Source organism: Medicago sativa, chromosome 8 (assembly GCF_051527215.1).
Source record: "Medicago sativa cultivar Bolivia chromosome 8, Bolivia_mono, whole genome shotgun sequence".
NCBI lineage: Eukaryota > Viridiplantae > Streptophyta > Magnoliopsida > Fabales > Fabaceae > Medicago > Medicago sativa.
The window spans coordinates 72,358,399-72,384,275 of record NC_140756.1 but is presented as its reverse complement, the minus strand read 5'-3'; the positions used below and the strand labels follow the sequence as shown (position 1 = coordinate 72,384,275).

The window sequence follows — 25,877 nt, the reverse complement described above, 5'->3', positions numbered from 1 at the left end:
GAGTCTAAAAATGTCTCTAAACTAATAACAAACTTGTTCAGCTATCTTTTTCTGCATAATTATGCAGCAAGTAAGCACCTGAAATTTCAAATTAAGCCTTAATAATAAACATCATTTAGTTCCTTAGTTGAACACCTATGCACTCGAATGTCTAGGCCAGCTATCATGCTTCTTTTCCAGCCCATCCCATGTACTCCTAGGATCCTATTATCAATGTTCAAACATAATTTGCACAAAAGCTACCCATATTCGATGAGACACTGTGAAGGTATAGTTCTTAAAAGTTCAAGTTGTCTTACAACTTAACTAATTGATTTTTGTCTAATCATTAAAATACCTCCCTAAAGACTTTTACCACCTTATTATTTCAGTATGACTTATGCTTCCCAATACCAATTTATGAACTAACTCATGTTAGGGATAACAAAACTTGTATCTCTTTATTGAACCCAGCAATCTAATTTAAATATACCAACAAACAATTATATGTTGATAGCTCGTCTCATAATCAATCAACTTACATTCCATCTAGCCCCTCAAAATAACAAAACATGGATGATAATCATGTAACAGCATCAAATCCTTACCTTATACATAATTTAAGAACCACGCACATCATTCCATAAGAAGAATGCAAATTCATCACATAAACTACATTCTATCTACATCACACTTCCACTTAAAACATCAAATAGAAGCCGTATTCATTTATTTTTCCTCCATCAATTTTTGGCTAAGGTCTTTAACAACAACTTGATTAGTTCCTACCAGGACATAAGACTTCAAACCTAATGATTTACCATCTTTCCTCGTGGTATCCACCCTAAGACACAGGTGGAATTTACAGCAATAGAGGATAGTTTACAGAAAAAGAAATTTGAAAGATATCAAAGGGATTGTAACATTAGGAAGCATGAAGTAAAATCATCAGAAGAAAATCTGAGTCAAACAACATGGGTGTGTCAATTAAATGAAAGTTAACAGTATATATCTTACACCAATTTTATGAAACCTAACCAAATGATCTTATCTTCCTATTTTAAAGAGTCATGCAAGCAACAAAAACAATGATGAGTGCAGATATATAATCCTATTTCACTTTGTAAGTTATGGCAGTGGGATAATGACTTGTCCTCAGCTGAAGAACTGACTTGTAAAACGGTTAAAGGCTATATTTTGAAGTTCTTTTATGTACATTATTATTGAAAGGTTAACATAAATGATATGCTTTGAGAAGATAATAATCAGATTGCCTTGAGTCAAATACATGTCACTGGAATTTTGATCTAAATCAACATGTGTAATCTCATCAGACTAAAATTTACCAGATAACAATGAATCACACAAACTAAGCTATCAATATTTCCAATAAGCATATTACAAATAGTTAACCAATAAACATTTCATGACATATTGGATCAACTCATGTCGTATCGCAGCTCATGTCACAAATGCAGTCAAATACATATTACCCAAGAGTACATAATACAATATAATTATAAACATCAAGAAAATGATGAAGGGGAATATTTCAAAACCTCAATCTTCTTGTTTGTGTCATCTTCTTAAGCTTGCTCATTGTTACAAGGGAGTGAAAGTAGAGACGGTGTGTACATAGCCACTTGGGATCCACCACTTGATTCCCTATTAATGGAGGAATGCTCTAGCAACTGTCCATTGTCATCATACTTCACCAATCCAGTACCACCATCTGTTCCAATAATATCACCATTTTTTGTACAACACAATGCTAAAAAGTACTGATTGGGAAAGTCATCAACAGGAAGAATGAGAGTCTTTGTCCAAGACGAATTGATTTTGTATTCTTTCATCACCCATATTTCAGCTGTACTATTATAATGATTCATAACACATAGACTGAGAAATTCACCAAATACCCACAAACCACAATCCATAGGATCACAGTGAAAACCTACATAATCATATGGGAAATGTATATCTAAAAGATTCCTTTCGGTAAAATCAAATGCAACAATAACATCCCTAGGTATATCAAGCTTACTAGCCAACCAATGAATAGCCCCATTATAGAGGCACCCTGCTTTGGGCTTATCATCGTAGCTATTTGTATAAGGGTGGTGAGTACACTTAATTTGTTTCCATGTATTGTTTCGCAATGAGAAAAACTCCAAGTATGATGGAATATCATCTGAGATCACAGTATTGTAATAATAGGCCATTAAAACCACCAAGTAATCATCGGTTGACTCATCATACCCTAAACCATAGAAATGTTCGTCGCGTAGATTGGAACCAAGAGGGGACAAAGGTATTTGTTTGTGAAGTCCAGTGGATGGATTCCATAGATAGAGTTTTGAAGAATAATAATAGTGCTGCAAAACTACAAACCCTCTACATGAACCTTTAATTTCAAAATCATAATAAGATTTGGGAAGAAGAAAATCAAGATTAAGTGAAGCGGAAGCAGAATCATCATGAAACGATGCTTCTATGTCTACAGAGAGAGGAGTTTGATGATCTGGAAGTGATATCGACAGAATTCTACGAGTGGGTGTTGTGGCGGTAAGTTGAAAATGTGAATTTGAAAAATGAGGATCAGAGATAACAGAAAACCAAGACTTGCAAACGCATTTAAAACGAATAAGAGACTTCACAGGTAACCTTAAGAGGATTTGAGTTATCAACTCATGAGGTAGGTACAGTAATGGATTCTTCTTCTTTCTGCGTCTTCTTCCTCTGCCACTGTTGTTTCTCTTCATTTCAATCCACTTGATTTAGGGTTAAGATCAAAACTCTTGATTAGATTATGAAGACCCATTTCCCATTTTATTAAATGAGCGTGACTAAACACCCACTTTTTTACATTTTATATACTCTCGAGTCCCTTTCTACTCTAAAGACCATTTACAATGGTCACTTACATTCAACAACCTTCAACATCCACTTTTTCAACACACATTCAATTTTTACCTCTCCAATGGTTTCAACTTCAATCAATCAATCAACTTACAATATATAAAAACAAGATAATACCAAAATTATTTAACTACCCATATACCTAATTTTCTTCCAAAAACTTTCCTTTACAACTTTAGGGTTATTTTTGTCAAATCCACTATCAAAACCCACTTTACTAAAACACACTTTCTCACCTTTCTTTATTTAATAATAAACTTTTCTCTCTCATCTTTCTTTATTTATAATAGTAATATTTTATCTTTCATCTTTATTTATTTAATAATAAATTTTTCTCTCACCTTTATTAATAATAAACTTTTCTCTCTCAATCTCACTCTCCTCTCTTATCTTTTTCTTACCAACTTTCTTCATTTTTCATTTTCTCTCTTCATTTTCAACTTCATTTTTTCTACTAATTTTCAATTCGGTTTTACTAACAAGTTTTTTTTATAGAGGAAACTAACAAGTGTTGTTGTTATAGCAGAATATGATTTTGTATTTTACAATAACACTATTATATAATACATTAATTATGTTTTTTCACGGGACGCATATTAATATTTTTCACACTCAAATTCTTCAAAAAAAAATATTTTTCACACTCAAACATATTAGTAAATAAAATCTATGATTATTTTTATTTATTAGCTTTTTTCATATCGTCAATACTAAAACAAGAACAATATTATAATATACTATGATTAACCATACTTCAATTTTTTCTGTTGTTTTTTTTAAATGTATCACTAAAAAACCCATTGGAGTGTACAATTGTAACACGAGACCCATTTTAGTAACTACAACGAGTGATCAGTTTTAATTAGTATTTTTTTAATATCTCTAATTAAACACCGCGATTGCCTAAGTTTTATTAATATATTAATAAAATATATGTGGGTGTATGGACTATATATTAATAAAAAATATATCTCACTATATTTTTTTACGGGAATATGTTAGTATATATTTATTTATGAAATGTATTTTCATTTATTAGCTTTTTTAATATCGTCAATACTAAAACAAGAACAATATTATAATATACTATGATTAATCATACTTCAATTTTTTTTTGTTTTTTTTTTTGAAAATGTATCACTAAAAAAATCATTGGAGTGTACAATTGTAACACGGGACCCATTTTAGTAACTACAACGAATGATCGGTTTTAATTAGTATTTTTTTAATAACTCTATTTAAACACCGTGACTGCCTAAGTTTTATTAATATATTCAAAAAAAATATATGTGGGTGTATGAACTATATATTAATAAAAATATATATGTGAGTATATGTTTGTTTTACGGGAATATATTAGTATATTCTTATTTGTGAAATCTAATGGGTCTATATATTGATAAATATATATGAGTGTATGGACTATATATTAATAAAAATATATGTCACTATATGTTTTTATACGGGAATATGTTAGTATATGTTTATTTGTGAAATGTATTTTTTTTTAATATCGTCAATACTAAAACAAACAAAAAAATTATAATATACTATGATTAATCATACTTCAATTTTTTCCGTTGTTTTTTTTTTTTAAAATGTATCAATAAAAAACCCGTTGGAGTGTACAATTGTAACACGGGATCCATTTTAGTAACTATAAGGAGTGCTCAGTTTTAATTAGTATTTTTTAATATCTCTATTTAAACACCGCGACTGCCTAAGTTTTATTAATATATTAATAAAGTATATGTGGGTGTATAGACTATATATTAATAAAAATATATATGAGTATATGTTTGTTTTACGAGAATATATTAGTATATCCTTTTACGATAACAATATTATATAATACATTAATTATGATTTTTCACGGGATGCTTATTAGTATTTTTCACACTAAAACATATTAGTAAATAAAAACTATGATTATTTTTATTTATTAGCTTTTTTAATATCGTCAATACTAAAATTTAATATATATTTGTTCATATTAAAATTGAATTATTTTATAATTTTTCATTACTACCGATCAATATATACATTATTATGCTTTAAATACTTTTCATATTTTCACCATGGACAAAAAAAATCACTATTGCAAGCGCAGCCGAGACGCGACACGCGGCGGAGCCGCAGCCATACAGCGCGGCGAAGCCGCGCTACCCGTGCTGTAGCACGGGTATCTCGACTAGTTTTCATTAAACACTCTACCCCACCACCTTTTATTTCTTATTCTTATTTAATTTTATATTTTTGTTTTTATAATTACATAAAATTACAATTATTGATTATAATTAAATTGAAATAAAGAAACACTTAACAATTTTTTTTTGTTTTTTGTAAAAACAAAATTTATTTAAATAATTTATTTTTATTTTCTTGACTTAAAATGCAATACAACAAACTAAGCACGCGACACACAAATAGCACTCCTGTTGTTTTGCAAATAACTTATCGGGTTCACTTTGAGGAAGTCTAATCGATTTAAGAGAGTGAAAAACTTGATTTTTTTTCTGTGTCCAAATCAAATGATCCAAGTCTCTATTTATAGAGAAAAAAATCACGAATTTTAGTAAAAAAAATAAAATTATTTGCAATGAAATAATTGAGTCCAAAATATTTAGATGATAAAAATCCAAGCAGCCTGTAATAACGTGCCACGTGTCCAGTTATATCCACTTTCCTTTCTCTCTCCGCGTTGCCAGAATTCATCACGCGCCCTGTCGGCTCGTGCATCTCACGCGCCAAATTCGACCATTCGCTTGGCGCCACGTGGCCTGGCGGGACAGCATTCAACATGTTTAATTCATTCATCACCTCACTCATCCACATCATCCTTCCACTCACTTTCAACATCCATCTCCAACGGTTTCAACATGTTGACTCTCTCTTTCAATAAGCCATTGCACTTGGTCTAACAAGAAAACAAGGATATTTTGACCAAAAAATGAAAAACGAAAACAAGGATGTTAAAAATAAGGGTTGTGTTAGCCGGTGTTCCTGGGGCACCGGTTAAGGTATCTGAAAAAGGAAAAATTAAATAAAAAAAGACACTTTTTTGACTAAATAAGGGTTGTGTTAACCGATGTCCCGGGGACACCGGTTAACATTTTCCTAAAAATAAAATGTTCTTGACCAAAAAAAAATGTTAAGTTCCCCGTAAGAATAGTTCGCTTCTCAGGGACATGCATTATGATATGCAGGCAGTGGCGGAAGGACCATGGGGGCCAGGTGGCCGTGGTCCCCCCCCCCCCCCAAATTTTTCTAATTTTTTTTTTACTACAATTATACTATTATTATATACTGCTATTCACACAAGGTTATGAATATGGTCCTCCCATTATTAGCATTTGTGTCATTTTGTATGTTGGGCATTTGTCTTTTATGGCAAAAACATCTTTTTCACTTTTAAAAAAAGCCCATTATGTAAGCTTGCTTGCTAAATTATACTACCTTTTAAGACTTGGTCTCCCCAATGTTTAAAACCGAGCTCCGCCCCTGTTGATGAAGTAGTTTTGCATCAAACAAAGTAAGTATTTTAATATCGTCTCCACAGAGGGAATAGTGCGTTATCAAGGACAGTTTAACATCAATTATCATTCCAAGTATTAAGAGTACTTGTTTGTTTGAATTGAAATGTAACTAGCTAAACTAATTTGCAAAAAGTAAAAGTTGAGATAAATAAGGATTGAAACTTGTTAGGAGTAGCGTTCCTTAACCAAGCGTCACACGTAACCTAATGATCCATACGAATTCTAGCTTTGTAAACAACATTATCACAATCAATTCTAAACTACCCTTCGTGTCCAAAGTGATATAATTATTTCTAAGTTATCGTTTAAACATTCGTGTCCAAATCCCTTAAACGATAACAAAGTCGATCTAATAACCTAATCGACCGTGTCCAGCCTGATTAAATATCCGAAAGCATTTCACTCTTGATTATGGTGATTATCACAAGATTAACAAAGATGTCAAGTATGTTAACCTAAGATATATTGCTACTCTAGCTCTAGATTCAAGAGTTTGTGTCCAAATCATCTTGAATCTTATTGAAAGCATTAACACAAGAATAACAACAATATTGAATATAAATTGCTAGAATCATATATTGCAAGATCAAAAGGGTTACATGTTTAGCAAGATCAAGTACCTCTCATCCTAACAAAGAGTGTTTAGCTACTCATCATCATGGAAGCCTTGCAAGGATAGCTTGAAAAGGAAGGATTCATTACACTTGTGATGTCTCAACTAAGGAGTAAGCATCCAACTTCCAAAACCACTCTCACTCTATGAAGAACTACCTTCTTTCTCTCTATAAAATTACAAGCTCAAAGCTATCAAAAACTAAGAGAAAAGGATCCTCAAAATATCTAAGAAAATCCCAACATAATAATATCTTCAAGGAATAGCAAGTGGGTGTTTTATAGCCTCTGCCCTGCCTGAACTCGCAGATGCGAGCTACATCACTCGCAGATGCGAGTTGCTTCTCTGGACCAATGCAAAGCTGCCACGTCATAAAAGAGGAGGTCAAACCGCCCTAACTCGCAGCTGCGAGTAAGGGAGCTCGCAATTGCGAGTTGCTCGCATTGGTACTCGCAGATGCGAGTTTGAGTGCGAGCTGCTTGCCTCCTGGATCAGCTTCTGCCCAAATAGTGTTTTTCCATGGTTTTGGTCTTTAATCAGTGTCTTGAGGCTAATTTCTGCACAAAAGGATAGAGTAAGATATATAAAGCGTAATAAGGCATTTAACACTTATTTCTCGGCTTTTCCTTCAATAACTTGTAAAACAAGTAACAAAAAGTGTATGAAATATATCATGAAAATAACACTTCTTGGCACTTATCAAACTCTCCCCAACTTAGCTCTTTGTTTGTCCTCAAACAAAAGATTGAAAATCAAAGAAGTAAATTACAAGACACAAGTACACAAGGCTTTGAAAACATCTTCAGATGAATGATTTAAAAGTGAATGCGCGGGCAAGTCTAAGTTTCCAACTAATCTAAAATTCTACTACTAACATGAGATGAGCCCTAAGTACAAAGTTCATGTCAAACATTTCAAAACAATAATATATTTATTTACGAACCACACCTAACACACTTCTATGAAAGTAGATAAACAATTGAAATCAAATGAATGAGGGTTATGAACACACATCCGGCAATCAAGTTAACATTCCAATCAAGTTATGTGTCCATCCAAATATCGTTTCAAAAGGCATAAAAACATGGATCAAAAGGTCTTTGAGGGTTATAACTTGGCTTGGCTACAAAAGAAATGTCATATGTGGGCAATTGAAATCAAAAAACCTATCAAAGAGGAACATTCCTTGTATCAACCATTAAAATTCACAATCTTTCCTACCAATCATTACAAACCCTTGGTGCTTAAACATGAAGCACTTTGATCTTGACAACTTATTTTCTTTTTGGATTTTTCTTTCTTTTTCTCTTTTTCTTTTTCTTTTCATGTACACTTTGTTTTTCTTTTCTTTTTATATTTACAACAACATGTTGTCTTGATCAAAGATAAAATTACACCATTATACTTGACAAAAGATTTACATCTACCTTCTCTCCCCAACTTGAATCAAAATACACCCTATTTGAATGTTCCCTTACTCTAAGGCAAAAGAGACAAATAAACATTGAAGGTTTAGGGTTCAATAATTAAAAATATATCAGAGTCTTAAAGTGTGTCAAAAATGAACTGGATATTGAAAAGTTTTAAAGGCAAATTCATCAAGCATTGTGCTTATGAATTGACAGTTCGTAATTGAGGACTCCGATTCATTTGGCTCAAGTGGGTTAGCAAATACTCGCTCTTCTCACAAAGTAGGCTATTTGTGGTCAAGTATGTTTCACTCATTAACAAAAAATGTGAAGTAGCAATAAACGTCACAAGAAAGGGGGGTTTGAATTGTGACCCTTTTTAATTTTAATTCTGAAAAGAAAATTAAGTATATGTATGCTCAAGAAAGTTCTTGGTTAGTGTTACGTGAGTAATAATAGAATATTATAATATTAGGACCAGAGAACTCTGGATAATAAAATAAGTAAAAGGACCAGATAGTTCTGGAATAAAAGACTGAAATAAATAAAGCAGTAAAGGACCAGAATACTCTGGATATATAACTGAAATAAATAAAGCGATAAAGGACCAGAAGGTTCTGGATAATTAATTAAGTAGTAAGTTAATTATTTAATTTTAGTTTAAGGACCAGAACACTCTGGAAAATTAATATGATTAGTTATAGTTATATGTGACGGCCAGAATATAAGAGATAAGAGAAGAGAGAGAACACAAGAGATTTATCCTAGTTCACCCAACGTGGGCTACGTCTAGTCCCCACACTTTTAGTGTGAGATTTTTCCACTATAGTTTCAAGCCACCAAATCCTCCTTAGTAGCACTACAGTTCTTGATCACACCAGATCAGTCTAGTCACAATTCTTGATCACACCAGATCAGTCCTATCTCAAACTATTAAGCCCAATAGACTTGAGATCTAAATACAAATTGTTTATGAGAGGTTTAGGTTGTGGATCCTATTTTCTCAACACTTGTTTGAGATTATGATAAAAACAAACTTAAAGGATTATGATCCAAATCTAGTGTAAGAGTAGAAGTTTGTTTGTATGTAGTTGAAGAGCTTGAAGAACTTTGATGAATATTCTTGATTGATATTCACGTGAGAGAGGCAATTGATTTTGCTTTGAGAGATTATGTATTCTTGTTTGTAAGCTCTTGAGAAACATAGTGGAGGTATGCTTGCTTTTATAGAAGGTTTGAACTTCATGCTTCAAAGACAAAGCCAGCTGTGTTGTCCTTCCATAAAACATCCCATGTGCGTGTGTTTTCTTTCTTTGAAGTGCAAGGATGCAAAAAATGAACTCTTTGTGAGTTGCAGAATGTTCTTGAGAACATTCTTTGAGTTCCAGCTGTTTACAGCAAGCATACACGTAAAGGATCACCAGCTGTGATGTGGTGGCCATGTGAACTTGTCTTTATCTTTGTTGTACTTTCAGCAGACCAGCTTGAGAACATTCTTTGTTTGTTGTAAGCTTCACCAGAACCTTCTTCTTGTGCAGCTTTGATTCTTTCTTCTTTTCTTTAAGACTCACGTGAGTCTTTGGCCTTTTGTCATTGAATATTCTTTTTGTTTGTCAAGCCTTTCCTTGTCATTAGATTGCTTCCTTAAAGTCATTTATCAAAGGTATCTTTCTATCCTTTTTTAGTGAGACAAAGGGAACAATATTTTCTTGCCTTCAATGATGCAAGTGCTGTAGCAGAAAGTGTATGCGTGTCTTTTTGCTCTTTGCTTTTGGTGAGATTATTTATAAGCTTAGAATGTTCTTCTCTTTAACAAGAACATTCTTTCATGAAACAATTCTCACAAAACATATTAGTAGATAACAAGTTAAAAACATATATAATGTTTGTGATCTTTAAAACATCAAATAAGGATTTTGTCCTCAACAATCTCCCCCTTTTTGATGATGACAAACATTTATAATTTGTTTTTGATTTTGATATTTAGAAATTGAGATTTTGATAATAATGTGAAATAATTTTATCAATAGCTCCCCCTCAATTTTAGCATTCAAGATTTTTTAAATAACTTGAGAATATATGCAAATTTTTAACCGAAATAGCATTGCATTCATATAATGATGCTGATACATATTTTAAGTCCAACAAGGTTCAAATACATAAGATAGCAAAATAGCATAAAGACAAAATATAACATAGCATAATGCAGAAGTACATGGAATATTAATACAAGGCAGCAACATATTCTAAGAAGCAACTAGCAACCTAAAAAATATGTCCTTGTATACATTAAGTGCGCAGCAATACCATTCCAAATAGCAAAAGTACTTCTTATTTTTCTCCCCCTTTGTCACATAAAAAAGGAGGGAATGCATCAGAGAATCAAGATGATGGAGAAGATCCATCTGATGAAGATGATTCTGAAGGGACCGGCATGGGCATGGCAGGTGGTGGAGGAAATGGATTTGCCAGTGGTGCATCAACACCCCATCTTGCAGCAAGACTTGTGAACCATTGCCTAATCAAAGTTCTTTCCATGGAATCATATACAATATGATTCATAATACCATGCAGAAATTCAAACAGCTTTAGAATGTCTTTCCTAATCCTTCTAATGTTTTTCTCAATTTTTGAACGCTTAGGAGGGCGCTCATTCATTGAAGGAGGAAGAGAAGCCCCAGTTAGAACATTAAAGGAAGGAGAGGCAGATTTCATAGGAACAGAAGAGTCATAGAATGGTGGATTAGCAAAGAACTTGTCTATTGATTCAGATCGAAAAAGAGCTAAATAATTGTGCCTTGGTGGAGAGATAAAGATAGGAGCAGCAACAGGAAATTTATTTGCTGGAGCAGCTTCTGCAAAGAAGCTTTTCATTGCATCCAAATTTTGAAATTTAGGAAGAATGGGATGTTTGGCAAAATTGTCTAATAGCCTAGCATGTTCTTGTGAGACAGGAGAACTTTCTCTAGGAGTTGTGATTTCATTTTGGAGACAATTCAAAAGGTGTTCCATAGAGATTGGACTTTTCCTTTTGAGACCATGAGATTGAGACACATTTTCAACAGAAGGAGTTACAGACTTAGGTTTGGTTTTCATTTGGTGAACATTTTTAGGTCCAAATGTTGAGATTTTGAAACTGGACATCTCATCATGCAAAGGGACTTTGAGTAACCTAAAGATTTTGCATAGGGCCATTCCATATGGGACAGTGCTTGTTTTGTGTGTGGAGTTAGCAGCAAGCATCATATTTTTGAGAATGATAAATGGGAGATTAACTTGTTCTCCAGTGAACATGTGATAGATTAACAGAATGTCATTGTAAGAGATGTGATTGAAAGTGCCATTCTTAGGAAGAAGGCTGTTGTGACACATATTTGCAAGGATTTGTGTGGTGTGTAACAGATTTGAATAAGATAAATCAGTTGCATTTGGTTGGTAAATTGTATCAAAAACAGTAGTACGATCTAGATGAAGTATATCATACCAATCATCACCAAACACGGCTGGACCCTCTAGAGGTATGTTCAATAATTTAGCTATTGTTTCTAAGTTGATTTCAATCTTGACCCCCTTAATGTGAGAAATGATCAAATTCTTTTCTGGATAGCATTCAGCCATATAATAAAAAGCTTGAACAGCTTCTGGGTAATACTTTTCCCTAATTTGTAGGAATGGAACCCAACCTAAAGCATCAGGATATTGTTTGACAAAGATTTCAGCATCTTGAAGTTTTTCAAAATCAAAGTATCTACCTACCCCAATAGGTCTAGATGCCCATTTGTCAAAAAAAGTTTTGGTTAAGTCAGGATTGATTAGAGGAATGCGACTAGACTTAGACACAGATAGATTATGAGATTTACCCTTTTTTGAAACTGACTGCTTGATTGGAGAAGGTTCTGAGTCTTCAGTGAGCTTTCTCTTTCCCTTATTCCTGATTCGAGCGCTTTCTCTAGAACGTTCTGGAGCAGCTTGAGCTTCTTCCTCTTGTTGCACAGGAGACTTTGGAACTTCCTTTGGAGTTTCGATTGGAGAAGGAGGTTTCTCAGAGGCAACTTCAGCAGAGATTGGTTCTGGTTCAACAACATCATTCTGATATTGTTCGTTTTCCTTATTTGTAGGTGGATTAGTCGTTTCAGCAGCTGGAGCGTTTTTCTGAGGAATAGGGTTAGGGTTTGGTTGTTGAGAAATTTCCTCATCTGAGTCACTTATTTCATAAACAGTATTATCTGCTTCTCCCTTTTTCTTCGTTCCTTTTGTAGATAGTAACCTGTTGGATCTTCTTCGTACGAGTGGTGGACGAAGTGATGGAGCTGAGTTTGCCTTCTTTGCCTGAGTTTTAAGATGTGGGGGTGTTTGATTTATGTTTGGAGCTATGGCTTGGAAGAGTGGTGGTAGGAAGAAAGATAAAGGAACAGCTTGTTCTGGAGGAGAGGGTTTGGTTGAAGGATTTTGGAGAGAAGGTTCTTTAATGAGGTTAGGGTTTGAAGAAGGTTTGTTTTTTGATTCGTTCTGGGGAGAGGTGTGAGGAGTAGCTTCAGTTGGAGTTTGGTGTTCTGAGGATTCTGGTGAGGCCGGTGGAGGATTTGCCGGCGAAGATGGCCGTGAGGGTGGTGAAGGAGAGCGAGGTGGAGAAGGAGATGGTGAAGGAGTTCGAAAGTTTGCATGGTTTCCTTTTGTTCTTGCCATTGTTGTAAGAGTGAAAAGTTTGATTTTTTATGGAAGAGGGTTTGGAGTTTTATAGAAGATAATGGATTTTTGTGTTTGGTAGTTTTGCAGAAGAAGAGAAGGAGTTTCGTTTTAGGGAAGAGAGAAGGAAGTACAACATGATTTGATTGAGAGTGGTTTTGGGAACAATAGAGAGTTCAGGTGGGCCTTACTTAGTGATGTGATTAGCATCAAACATGCCTTGGGCAGTGTTAAATTTATTTTTAGAGTAGGCTAATGATGATTTAGTTCACTTAACTAGAGAGTTATAACTAAAACAAGTTTTGAGCGTGAGCCCCACACAAGTACACATATAAAAAATGTTCTAAAGACATTCTAAGAGTTAACATCCTATTTTTTATGAGGATTTTGAATAATATTTAATTTTTCTTTAATAAAATTAAATCTATCTTCTACAAGAGGTTTAGTGAATATATCTGCTAAATGATTTTCAGTGTCAACAAAGATTAATTCAATTTCTTTTTTATTCACATGATCTCGAATAAAATGATGTTTTATCTCAATATGTTTTGATCTTGAATGTTGAATGGGATTTTTTGATAAATTTATAGCACTAGTATTATCACAAAATACTGGAATATTTGTGTACCTTTTTGAGAAATCTTCGAGTTGATTTCTTATCCATAATACCTGGGAGCAACAATTTGCTGCTGACACGTATTCTGCTTCAGTGGTTGACAAAGCGATTGTGTTTTGTTTTCTACATGACCAACTGATAAGTGCATTTCCAAGAAACTGACATGCACCACTTGTACTTTTTCTTTCGATTTTGTCTCCAGCATAGTCAGCATCACAATACGCTATTAAGTCAAAAGAAGAACCTTTTCTATACCAAAGGCCAAGATCAGTAGTACCAACTAGATATCTAAAAATTCTTTTTACAGCAGTTAAATGAGATTCTTTAGGAGATGTTTGAAAACGTGCACATAGTCCAACTGCAAAGACAATATCTGGTCTACTAGCAGTTAAGTACAACAGAGATCCAATCATGCCTCTGTATTCTTTTTCAGAAATAGTTTTTCCGTTTTCATCTTTGTCTAAACTTGAAGACGGATGCATGGGAGTTACCATTATTTTGGCTTCATTCATTTTATATTTTTTGAGAAGATCTTTAATATATTTTTCTTGACAGATAAATATTCCATTTGATTCTTGTTTAATTTGTAAACCGAGAAAAAATCTTAATTCTCCCATCATACTCATTTCAAATTCACTTTGCATGAGACCGGAAAATTCTTCACACATTTTTTCATCTGTTGATCCAAATATAATATCATCAACATATATTTGAACAATAAGAAAATTTGTTTTATCATCTTTTCTAAAAAGTGTTGTGTCAATTTTTCCTCTAGAAAAATTATTTTTGATTAAGAATGTACTTAACCTCTCATACCAAGCTCGAGGAGCTTGCTTTAGACCATATAGTGCCTTTGTTAGTTTAAAGACATGATGAGGTTTATTTGTGCTTTCAAAACCGGGAGGTTGGTGCACATAAACTTCTTCATTTAAGAATCCATTTAAAAATGCACTTTTAACATCCATTTGAAAAAGTTTAATGTTTTTATGAGATGCATATGCAAGAAGAATACGAATTGCTTCTAACCTTGCCACTGGAGCAAAAGTTTCATCATAGTCAATACCTTCTTGTTGATTATATCCTTGTGCAACAAGTCTAGCTTTATTTCTAATGACTTTACCTTCTTCATCTAGTTTGTTTCTGAAGACCCATCTTGTTCCAATTACACTTTGATCTTTAGGTTTAGAAACAAGAGTCCATACCTCATTCTTTTCAAATTGAGATAGTTCTTCTTTCATGGCATTTATCCATGATTCTTCACATATTGCTTCCTTTATATTTTTTGGTTCGATATGTGATATCATTGCCATGTTACCATCATTGTTCATAAAAGATCGTCTTGTTCTTATCCCATCAGATGTATCTCCAATGATTTGCTCAGGAGGATGATCACCAATGGTCTTCCAACTCCTTGGTGGTGCTTGTGGAGACTGTTCTTGATTGTCTTCATTTTCTTTTTGAGAAATTTCTTCTTCATCTTCTTTGTTAATTATTAGATCATCGAATTCATCAAAGACAACATGCATACTAATTTCCATAGTTTGGTTTCTTAGATTAAAAATTCTGTATCCTCTGGAATTTGTTGCATATCCTAGAAATATTCCTTTATCTGATTTTGAATCAAATTTTCCTAGATTTTCTTTATCATTTAAAATATAACAATAACACCCAAAAATGTGAAAATAAGAGATGTTAGGTTTTTTATTTTTCCAAAGTTCATATGAGGTTTTGTTCAAGATTTTTCTAATAGAGACACGATTTATAATATAGCAAGAAGTATTTATGGCTTCAGCCCAAAAATATTTTTCTACATTTGATTCACTAATCATTGTTCTTGCCATTTCTTGTAATGTTCTATTTTTTCTTTCAACTACTCCATTTTGTTGAGGAGTTCTTGCGCATGAAAAATTGTGTGATATTCCTTGTTCATCAAAAAAGTTTTTAAAATATGCATTTTCAAATTCTCCTCCATGATCACTTTTTACAGAAATGATTTTTAATTCTTTTTCATTTTGAACTAATGTGCAAAAAGTTTTAAATGCTTCAAAAGCTTCATCTTTATGTTTTAAAAATAACACCCATGTATATCTGGAAAAATCATCAACTATAACAAATCCATATTGTTTTCCACTTAGACTAGCAGTTCTAACAGGGCCGAATAAATCTATGTGAAGAATTTCGAGAGGTCTTTGAGTAGAAATATCATTTATAGGTTTAAAACTGCTTTTAACTTGTTTTCCTCTTGTGCATGCTTCACATATTTTATCTTTTTCAAAATTTATTTTTGGAAGCCCTCTAACTAGATCAAGTTGAGAAATTTTTGAAATAGTTTTCATACTTACATGTCCAGCTCTTTTGTGCCAAATCCATTTGTCTTTTTCAAAACCCATAAAACATGATTCGGCTGGAAGATCATCTAAGTATAAAACATATAAGTTTTTTATTCTAGAACCGGTGAAAAAAGTTTTTCCTGAGGATATTTGTTTTACTTCACATATGTTGGTTTTAAAACTAACTTCAAAACCACTATCACATAATTGACTTATGCTTAGCAGATTGTGTTTTAATCCTTCAACATATTGAACATTTTCAATTTTTGCAGTATTTTTCTTACCAATAATACCTTTACCTTTAATTTTACCTTTGTCATTATTTCCAAAGGTAACCAGTCCTCCTTCTTTCTTTTCGAAGGAGATGAAACATTGTTTATCCCCTGTCATGTGCCTTGAACAACCACTGTCCAAGTACCATGGCTTTTTCCTTGCATTTTGAGAGGATTCCTGCATTTTGAGTTAGTTGTCCCTTAGGTACCCATGATGAATTGGGTCCTTTGTGGTTAGTTTTCTTAAGCTCAAGATTTTTAATCTTGAGAAAACAATTTATTTCTAAGTGACCTATTCTTTTGCAATATAAACATTCTTTTCTTTTCAATCTAAGAGAATGTTCTTGAGAATGTTCTGGGTTCATTTGATGAGAATGTTCTAGTCTTATTTCTCTTTTCTTATGAAAGCAAAACCTTTCAAGATGTCCATTTTTGTTACAAAAGGAACATTTCATTTTATCCTTTTCAGGTATAAAGAAATTTTCATATATTTTTTGGTTTTTGGAAATATCAAAACCTAAACCAGCTTTATCAAATATTCCTGCTTGAGAACCCATAATATTTTGAAATGTTTCAGTTGATTTGATAAAATGATTAAGATCATTTCTGAGTTCTTTAATTTCGATCTTTAGCAAATCATTTTCAGTAACTTTAGAAGTTTCTGGAAATTTATTTTTGCTAAGGTTTTTGATTTTTTCAGTTGCTTGAAAATATGAATCTTGCAAGTTTTGAATGATTTTCTTTTGATTATCGTTCAAGACTTGAAGTTTTTCTTTTTCTTCTTTTATCTCAAGAACTTCTTTTTGTAGAGAATGACATTTGTTTGTTAAGAAATTTGAGTCGAATAATAGACTATCAATTGTATTTTCTAGATCCTTATTGTTAGTAATAATTTGTTCTTCGTTATCAATAGTAAAATCTAAAAGAGGTTTGTCAAAGAGAAATACCTCGTCATTTTCTGAGTTTGCCATTAGACAAAGATTTGCTTCAATGTCTTCTTCTTTTGGTTCTTCAAGATCATCCCATGTAAACATGGATTTTGAGTAGGGCGGTTTCTTTTGACTCTTCTTGTTTAGTGGGCATTCATTTTTGTAATGTCCTTGTTTGTTGCATCCATAGCAGGTTACTTGACTTTTGTCTGTATCTCCTTTAGGATTTTCTTTTCTATTTGGAAAGTATCTTTTTATTTGATCTCTTCTTCTAATCATTCTTTGAATTTTCTTTGTGATGAGTGCTAGTTCATCTTCTGCTTCTTCTTGAATGATTTCTTCTTCTTCGGTTTCTTTGATCTCTTCATTTTGTGTGGGTGAAATTTCTTGATCATTTTGGGAAGCTTTTAGAGCGATCATTTTGCCTTTTCTTATTGGTTTATCTTCTTGAAGTAATGTCTCATGAGCTTTTAGTGATCCGATGAGATCTTCAAGAGCTAAAGTGTTTAGGTCTTTAGCTTGAGTGATTGCAGTGACCATGGGTCTCCATTGAGTTGGAAGACACCTCAGTATTTTTCTTATTCTGTCGTGGGTAGAATAAGTTTTTCCAAGTGATCTTAGTTCATTGACTATAGATGTGAATCTAGAGTACATTTCATCGATGTTTTCATCTTCAATCATTTCAAAGATTTCAAACTTTCTAACACCAATGTCAATTCTTGTTTCTTTAACATGGCTTGTTCCTTCATGATGAACCTTGAGAGTATCCCACACCTTTTTTGCAGTATCGCATTCATCAACTCTTTCGCTTTCTTCCATGCTTAGTGCACATGATAGAAAGAGTCGAGCTTTAGAATTTAAGAGTATTTTTTCTTTATCTTCTTTTGTCCATGAAGCCTCTGGTGTAATTACTTTTGTTTTAGTAATATCATCAGTTGTCATAGGTATATGGTTTCCGTCTGTTATTATTTTCCACATATCCACATCTTGAGATCTTAAGAATAGTTCCATTTTTCCTTTCCAATAGTAATAGTTTTTACCATTGAAGTATGGTGGTCTAGTACATGAGAGACCTTCTGGTATGTATTTTTCTTTTGACATTGCTTCTTTCTGAATCTTTTTCCAACACGTGTTAAGTGTTTTTTGTTTGGAACCGGGCTCTGATGCCAATTGAAGTAGCAATAAACGTCACAAGAAAGGGGGGGTTTGAATTGTGACCCTTTTTAATTTTAATTCTGAAAAGAAAATTAAGTATATGTATGCTCAAGAAAGTTCTTGGTTAGTGTTACGTGAGTAATAATAGAATATTATAATATTAGGACCAGAGAACTCTGGATAATAAAATAAGTAAAAGGACCAGATAGTTCTGGAATAAAAGACTGAAATAAATAAAGCAGTAAAGGACCAGAATACTCTGGATATATAACTGAAATAAATAAAGCGATAAAGGACCAGAAGGTTCTGGATAATTAATTAAGTAGTAAGTTAATTATTTAATTTTAGTTTAAGGACCAGAACACTCTGGAAAATTAATATGATTAGTTATAGTTATATGTGACGGCCAGAATATAAGAGATAAGAGAAGAGAGAGAACACAAGAGATTTATCCTAGTTCACCCAACGTGGGCTACGTCTAGTCCCCACACTTTTAGTGTGAGATTTTTCCACTATAGTTTCAAGCCACCAAATCGTCCTTAGTAGCACTACAGTTCTTGATCACACCAGATCAGTCTAGTCACAATTCTTGATCACACCAGATCAGTCCTATCTCAAACTATTAAGCCCAATAGACTTGAGATCTAAATACAAATTGTTTATGAGAGGTTTAGGTTGTGGATCCTATTTTCTCAACACTTGTTTGAGATTATGATAAAAACAAACTTAAAGGATTATGATCCAAATCTAGTGTAAGAGTAGAAGTTTGTTTGTATGTAGTTGAAGAGCTTGAAGAACTTTGATGAATATTCTTGATTGATATTCACGTGAGAGAGGCAATTGATTTTGCTTTGAGAGATTATGTATTCTTGTTTGTAAGCTCTTGAGAAACATAGTGGAGGTATGCTTGCTTTTATAGAAGCTTTGAACTTCATGCTTCAAAGACAAAGCCAGCTGTGTTGTCCTTCCATAAAACATCCCATGTGCGTGTGTTTTCTTTCTTTGAAGTGCAGGGATGCAAAAAATGAACTCTTTGTGAGTTGCAGAATGTTCTTGAGAACATTCTTTGAGTTCCAGCTGTTTACAGCAAGCATATACGTAAAGGATCACCAGCTGTGATGTGGTGGCCATGTGAACTTGTCTTTATCTTTGTTGTACTTTCAGCAGACCAGCTTGAGAACATTCTTTGTTTGTTGTAAGCTTCACCAGAACCTTCTTCTTGTGCAGCTTTGATTCTTTCTTCTTTTCTTTAAGACTCACGTGAGTCTTTGGCCTTTTGTCATTGAATATTCTTTTTGTTTGTCAAGCCTTTCCTTGTCATTAGATTGCTTCCTTAAAGTCATTTATCAAAGGTATCTTTCTATCCTTTTTTAGTGAGACAAAGGGAACAATATTTTCTTGCCTTCAATGATGCAAGTGCTGTAGCAGAAAGTGTATGCGTGTCTTTTTGCTCTTTGCTTTTGGTGAGATTATTTATAAGCTTAGAATGTTCTTCTCTTTAACAAGAACATTCTTTCATGAAACAATTCTCACAGAACATATTAGTAGATAACAAGTTAAAAACATATATAATGTTTGTGATCTTTAAAACATCAAATAAGGATTTTGTCCTCAACAAAATGTGCCTTGATCACTTCCATGCCTTCACACAATTCAAAACAATTATTGGATTTAAAATAACACAATCGAGTTAAACAATGAATCCGGTCTCCTTGCATATGTACAAACACTTGAGATTTCCTCACTTTTAGGCTAGAACTAAGTGGTTCACAAACAAACACATTATTGCGAAGAACTAAATGACATGAAATTTACACAAAGTACCCGTTCCATATTCGAGTAAAAACCTAGAAAAACTGGAAACTTGTACCTTGGCTTTGCGCTTTTGATCACAACTATGAATCATAACCAATCATCTGAGATTTGAAATTAAGCAAGAGTGATACAAAAGACTTCCACAATAATATGAAGTACTAAATTAACCAAAAGTGCTAACACATTATTTTAACAGTAAGAGAACTTACCAAGTTGGGTTGCCTCCCAACAAGCGCTTGTTTAACGTCGTTAGCTCGACGCCTTTTTCGTTAGGGTGGCCAAAATGAGACGGACAATACATCATCCTTTGTATTCCTTCTTTTCGGGAGGAATTCCATGAACTTAAGATACAGATGATGTGGAGTCCATGTCCTCCTTAACTTTGATTTGAACAAGGCGCTAATTTCATCAATGACCCGGTCTATTTCAGCCTTGCTCACTTTCTTCCCCCTTGCTTCCACTAAGTCTTCCTTGATTAGTAACCGTTCTTTTTTCTCTGTCACCTTCATTGCTTCTCCAATATCAACAGTTTTGTCCTCTTCAGTAAATGACTTTACTTGAGGAAGTTCGATTTCATGTGGTGCACCACATTCCTCTACTATTGCATCTTCCTCATTTTCATCAACACCTTCTTCAACAGTCTCTCCATTTTCCTCACACAGATTTGATGAATTTTCATGTTCTTCGTGATTGGATTGAATGTTGGCTTGGTTATCCATGATTTGAGCTTGAATCATCTCCAACTGAATTGATAAATTCCTCAATCTTTGGTTGGTATTTTGCATGTTTATCATGGATTGTTGCATGAAGATATTCAAAGTATTTTCCACATTGGTCATTCGTTCATCTTCAAAAGGATATTGCTGATGCTGTTGATATGGTTCATACTCGGGTGGAGTGTAGAAGTTGTTATAACCATGATCAGCCATGATTTTGTCTAGGTGATGATCTGAAATGGAAACAACTAACAAGAAACTTTTCTTTGTTTATCAAAGAGGGGTTAGTGGTAACAACTATTAAGTAAAGAAAAATATTTACGGAATATGTACGAATACTTAAAACAATAAATCAATCGTTCTATCTATGATATCTAAACACCAATCCCCGGCAACGGCGCCATTTTGATGAAGTAGTTTTGCATCAAACAAAGTAAGTATTTTAATATCGTCTCCACAGAGGGAATAGTGCGTTATCAAGGACAGTTTAACATCAATTATCATTCCAAGTATTAAGAGTACTTGTTTGTTTGAATTGAAATGTAACTAGCTAAACTAATTTGCAAAAAGTAAAAGTTGAGATAAATAAGGATTGAAACTTGTTAGGAGTAGCGTTCCTTAACCAAGCGTCACACGTAACCTAATGATCCATACGAATTCTAGCTTTGTAAACAACATTATCACAATCAATTCTAAACTACCCTTCGTGTCCAAAGTGATATAATTATTTCTAAGTTATCGTTTAAACATTCGTGTCCAAATCCCTTAAACGATAACAAAGTCGATCTAATAACCTAATCGACCGTGTCCAGCCTGATTAAATATCCGAAAGCATTTCACTCTTGATTATGGTGATTATCACAAGATTAACAAAGATGTCAAGTATGTTAACCTAAGATATATTGCTACTCTAGCTCTAGATTCAAGAGTTTGTGTCCAAATCATCTTGAATCTTATTGAAAGCATTAACACAAGAATAACAACAATATTGAATATAAATTGCTAGAATCATATATTGCAAGATCAAAAGGGTTACATGTTTAGCAAGATCAAGTACCTCTCATCCTAACAAAGAGTGTTTAGCTACTCATCATCATGGAAGCCTTGCAAGGATAGCTTGAAAAGGAAGGATTCATTACACTTGTGATGTCTCAACTAAGGAGTAAGCATCCAACTTCCAAAACCACTCTCACTCTATGAAGAACTACCTTCTTTCTCTCTATAAAATTACAAGCTCAAAGCTATCAAAAACTAAGAGAAAAGGATCCTCAAAATATCTAAGAAAATCCCAACATAATAATATCTTCAAGGAATAGCAAGTGGGTGTTTTATAGCCTCTGCCCTGCCTGAACTCGCAGATGCGAGCTACATCACTCGCAGATGCGAGTTGCTTCTCTGGACCAATGCAAAGCTGCCACGTCATAAAAGAGGAGGTCAAACCGCCCTAACTCGCAGCTGCGAGTAAGGGAGCTCGCAATTGCGAGTTGCTCGCATTGGTACTCGCAGATGCGAGTTTGAGTGCGAGCTGCTTGCCTCCTGGATCAGCTTCTGCCCAAATAGTGTTTTTCCATGGTTTTGGTCTTTAATCAGTGTCTTGAGGCTAATTTCTGCACAAAAGGATAGAGTAAGATATATAAAGCGTAATAAGGCATTTAACACTTATTTCTCGGCTTTTCCTTCAATAACTTGTAAAACAAGTAACAAAAAGTGTATGAAATATATCATGAAAATAACACTTCTTGGCACTTATCACCTGTATGCAGGGGTCGGGTTCGAACCTCAAACATCCTACAGATAATCAATTTGTCTCAAATATGTGTGATAATTAGTGAATTACATTTTTCCATAATATATTTTAATGGGGAAATGTTAACGAATGTCCCCAGGGCACTCTTTAAGCACTTTAAATGGTAACTTTTTAATGAAAAGTTGTGTATTGAATGCATTGAAAATTGTAATAGTTGACTTTTTAAAAGAATAATTAGTAAATTTGGGATGCTTAAAGAGTGTATCGGGGGCACTCGTTAACAATACCCTATTTAATGTTAACTTTTTATATTTCAAGATAAATTGATACGATTAAAAAGAGATATATTTAAAAATGCATAATAAGCTAAAACTTTATATAGTTTTATATTTATTGCCAATATTTCTTTTTAAATTGTCTTACCATTAGAGATGGAGGGAGGGAGTAAAATATTTTGAATAAAAAAAATATTTTTTTTTACCTTTTTCATGAAAATAAGTTCAGAAATATTATATCACACTCATATACTGTCAATGCCTTACTTATGTTTCTTGAGAAGAAAAAAAATGTCTTACTTATGTTATGTCTGTAGAGTTTTTTTTTTTTTTTTTGTATGGAAAAAAGGAGCCAATGGATCAATATAAACTACCTTAAGGAAAAAAATGCAAGTTGAGTATATCAGGATGGAAAGAAACAAAAATTCTTAAAGGAATAAATTGATTAATACCAAAATTTACAAGAGCATTTGCCGCTCGATTAACTTTTCAATAGACATGTTGCTACGAACACCATAGGATGGAGGACATAACTTCTAATTAATATGAGATAAAAGATGGTGAAAACCATTTGAAACACTAACACCCTATTTGATCATCCTAATAGTTGATGAGAGAATCACTCTCTATAATAATTTACCAAAAACCATGTTGCCTAGCTAAAGAAAGGTCATGGTAAATACTCCATAATTCAACACATGTTATCGAACACCTACCAAGGTTGCAAGAGAAAGCTTCACTGAAAGTACCATGACAATCATGAAGAACACTTCCACAAAAAGTGTTACCTCAAAGACATGGCAACTGCTCAATGACAATTAATCTTAATCCAATTAATATGAAGAAGAGATCATCTCTGATCTCACAGATTGAATATGATTTGTAACAACATTGTTGTGAGGACAGAAGCACCATTGGTCCAAAGAGTTTGATTAAAGATAAAGTCATTCCTCCTAAATCAAAGAGTATCCACCACCATAGCAAACATCGCCGGAATATTTGACCGAGTATAGAAACCGGGGTCTAAAGTATTGATCACACCATATGCCACACAACTCATGTTTGTAGAGCTGGTCCTAACATTAGCAGCCTAACTTCTGTTGACATATGCATGCCATGCTATAATAGCCTATTTAATCTATCAGTTGATGATTTAATTTCTTCATTTGTCATAATTTCGAACTTGGAAGACGTGTTCACCTTAATATTCATGAAACTAATGAAACATTATCCTTCTTTATTAGCGATCATGTCTATGTTAAAATCAAATTCTAAAGAAAAACTGCAAGCAGTGTAACACATACAAGAAACTTCAATTTCTGCATGGTCCCTTTTTGTTTTGCATGTGGAGGGTCGGTTATAACTATCTATTTACTAATAAAACTCACTAGAGAAATAGAGAATGGTGAAAAAATCTCTTTTTTGGATAGATTCTTGGTATGAGGGTAGATCAATGAAGGATAGTATTTAGGTTTAATTTTGTTAGCATCAGTGAGAGAATTGGCACAAAGGGAGGGGAGATTTGGCTTTGATTAGAGGAAGAAATCAAAGAAAAGATGTTGAGGATATATATCTTTCAAAGGAAACATGGAAGATAAGAGATACGTTGGTCTAAAAGCTCATAATCGGTTAAAGAAGGATATAAAGTGCTTTTGAATCATGTTTGTGATGATTCAAGGGATTCACAAGCAGTTTGGAATGGTGTTGCTCCTCTAAAAGTGTCATTTGATTGTGGAAGAGAGGAACATGTTTCACACTTATTCTTCAAATGTACGCTATCAGCGTGTGAGACGAAATCCTAAGATGGTTGAATTTATATTTTGCTATGCATAACATCGCTAAGACGAATTTCGTCTAGTTTATTGGTCTGATGACTAACGATAGGAAGATGATAGATAAGTTCAGTGTCGTTTGGTTTGCTTGTGTATGGGTATTGTGGAGAGATCGTGATGAGAAAATATTTCTAGAAAAAATTTGTCTCGGATTGGCTAGAATGTATAAAAGGGATGTCATGAAAATGGTTAAATAGTAAAGTATATGGGTTCTATTATACTCTCAATCAATGGATTTTAAGCTCATTGAAATGTCTTAGAGTAGTCACTTTCCGGTTGACATAAAAAGAGGGTGCGGTGAGCTAATATGAAGGAGGGAGGGAGAGAGAGAGTTTGGGAATAAGATCGAGAGGGAAAGATCGGAAAAAATAATAAAAAGAAAAATGAGAAATAGAATGTTAAATGACAAAAGAGACGTGTAATCCACGTCGAGTGTCACATATGCAGTTAACATGCCGTATTATTATACTCATTTACGACACAATTTAACAGAAAGACTAAATTGATCGAGATCATTAAATTTCATAGACCATTTTGCCTATTCACAAATTTCAGAGAAAAAAATAAACAACCACTACAATTGCAAGTGTTGAAATGACTATTTACTCATATAAAATCACATGGCTAGCTTTACCATGCGAAATTGAGAAGTCTCACATACAAAGAGAACAAAAAAAAAAACTAAAGTGTTTATAAGTGGTGAAAAATTTGAATTCTTTGATCGAAACTTTTGAACTATGTATTTGGTTTGGCGGTGGGAAAGCCAAACCCACGTTTCAAAGAGCAACTTTCGTGGAAATGGAGAAGGTTGTTTTCCTAGCTTTCACGACAACGTGATTTCTTGCCGCAGTTTTGAGAAATATAACGTCATTCCAAACAGACACCACATATCCCTACACTTAAGCACACAAACTAATTAACTACTATGCTACACTCCAATTAGGCCATTGTCATTGTCATATTCCAACATTTATCACTAACTCAGGCCCATCAGCATCAGATTGGAACTAGAGTATGCTTCATGATTGTGAGTACTTCATAGGGATAG

At 33.4% G+C, this 25,877-nt stretch overlaps 3 protein-coding genes and 1 pseudogene across 3 annotated transcripts; all 4 read right to left on the bottom strand.

The window, feature by feature from the left end:
• Positions 1 to 1,279: 1,279 nt before the first annotated feature.
• On the bottom strand, positions 1,280 to 2,854 carry LOC146901236 (F-box/kelch-repeat protein At3g23880-like). Its single transcript, XM_085734590.1, has one exon. It carries the CDS (start codon positions 2,739 to 2,741, stop codon positions 1,566 to 1,568), a length of 1,176 nt encoding a protein of 391 aa, XP_085590716.1. The 5' UTR covers positions 2,742 to 2,854; the 3' UTR covers positions 1,280 to 1,565.
• A 10,657-nt stretch (positions 2,855 to 13,511) lies between these two features.
• On the bottom strand, positions 13,512 to 14,240 carry LOC146901235 (secreted RxLR effector protein 161 pseudogene; annotated as a pseudogene).
• Positions 14,241 to 16,264: 2,024 nt separating this feature from the next.
• LOC146901234 (uncharacterized) lies at positions 16,265 to 18,390 on the bottom strand. The gene has a single exon (XM_085737636.1). The coding sequence runs from the start codon at positions 18,388 to 18,390 to the stop codon at positions 16,465 to 16,467; it is 1,926 nt and encodes a 641-aa protein (XP_085593762.1). The 3' UTR covers positions 16,265 to 16,464.
• A 1,975-nt stretch (positions 18,391 to 20,365) lies between these two features.
• Positions 20,366 to 21,393, bottom strand: LOC146901233 (uncharacterized). The gene has a single exon (XM_085735503.1). It carries the CDS (start codon positions 21,186 to 21,188, stop codon positions 20,529 to 20,531), a length of 660 nt encoding a protein of 219 aa, XP_085591629.1. The 5' UTR covers positions 21,189 to 21,393; the 3' UTR covers positions 20,366 to 20,528.
• Positions 21,394 to 25,877: the final 4,484 nt, after the last annotated feature.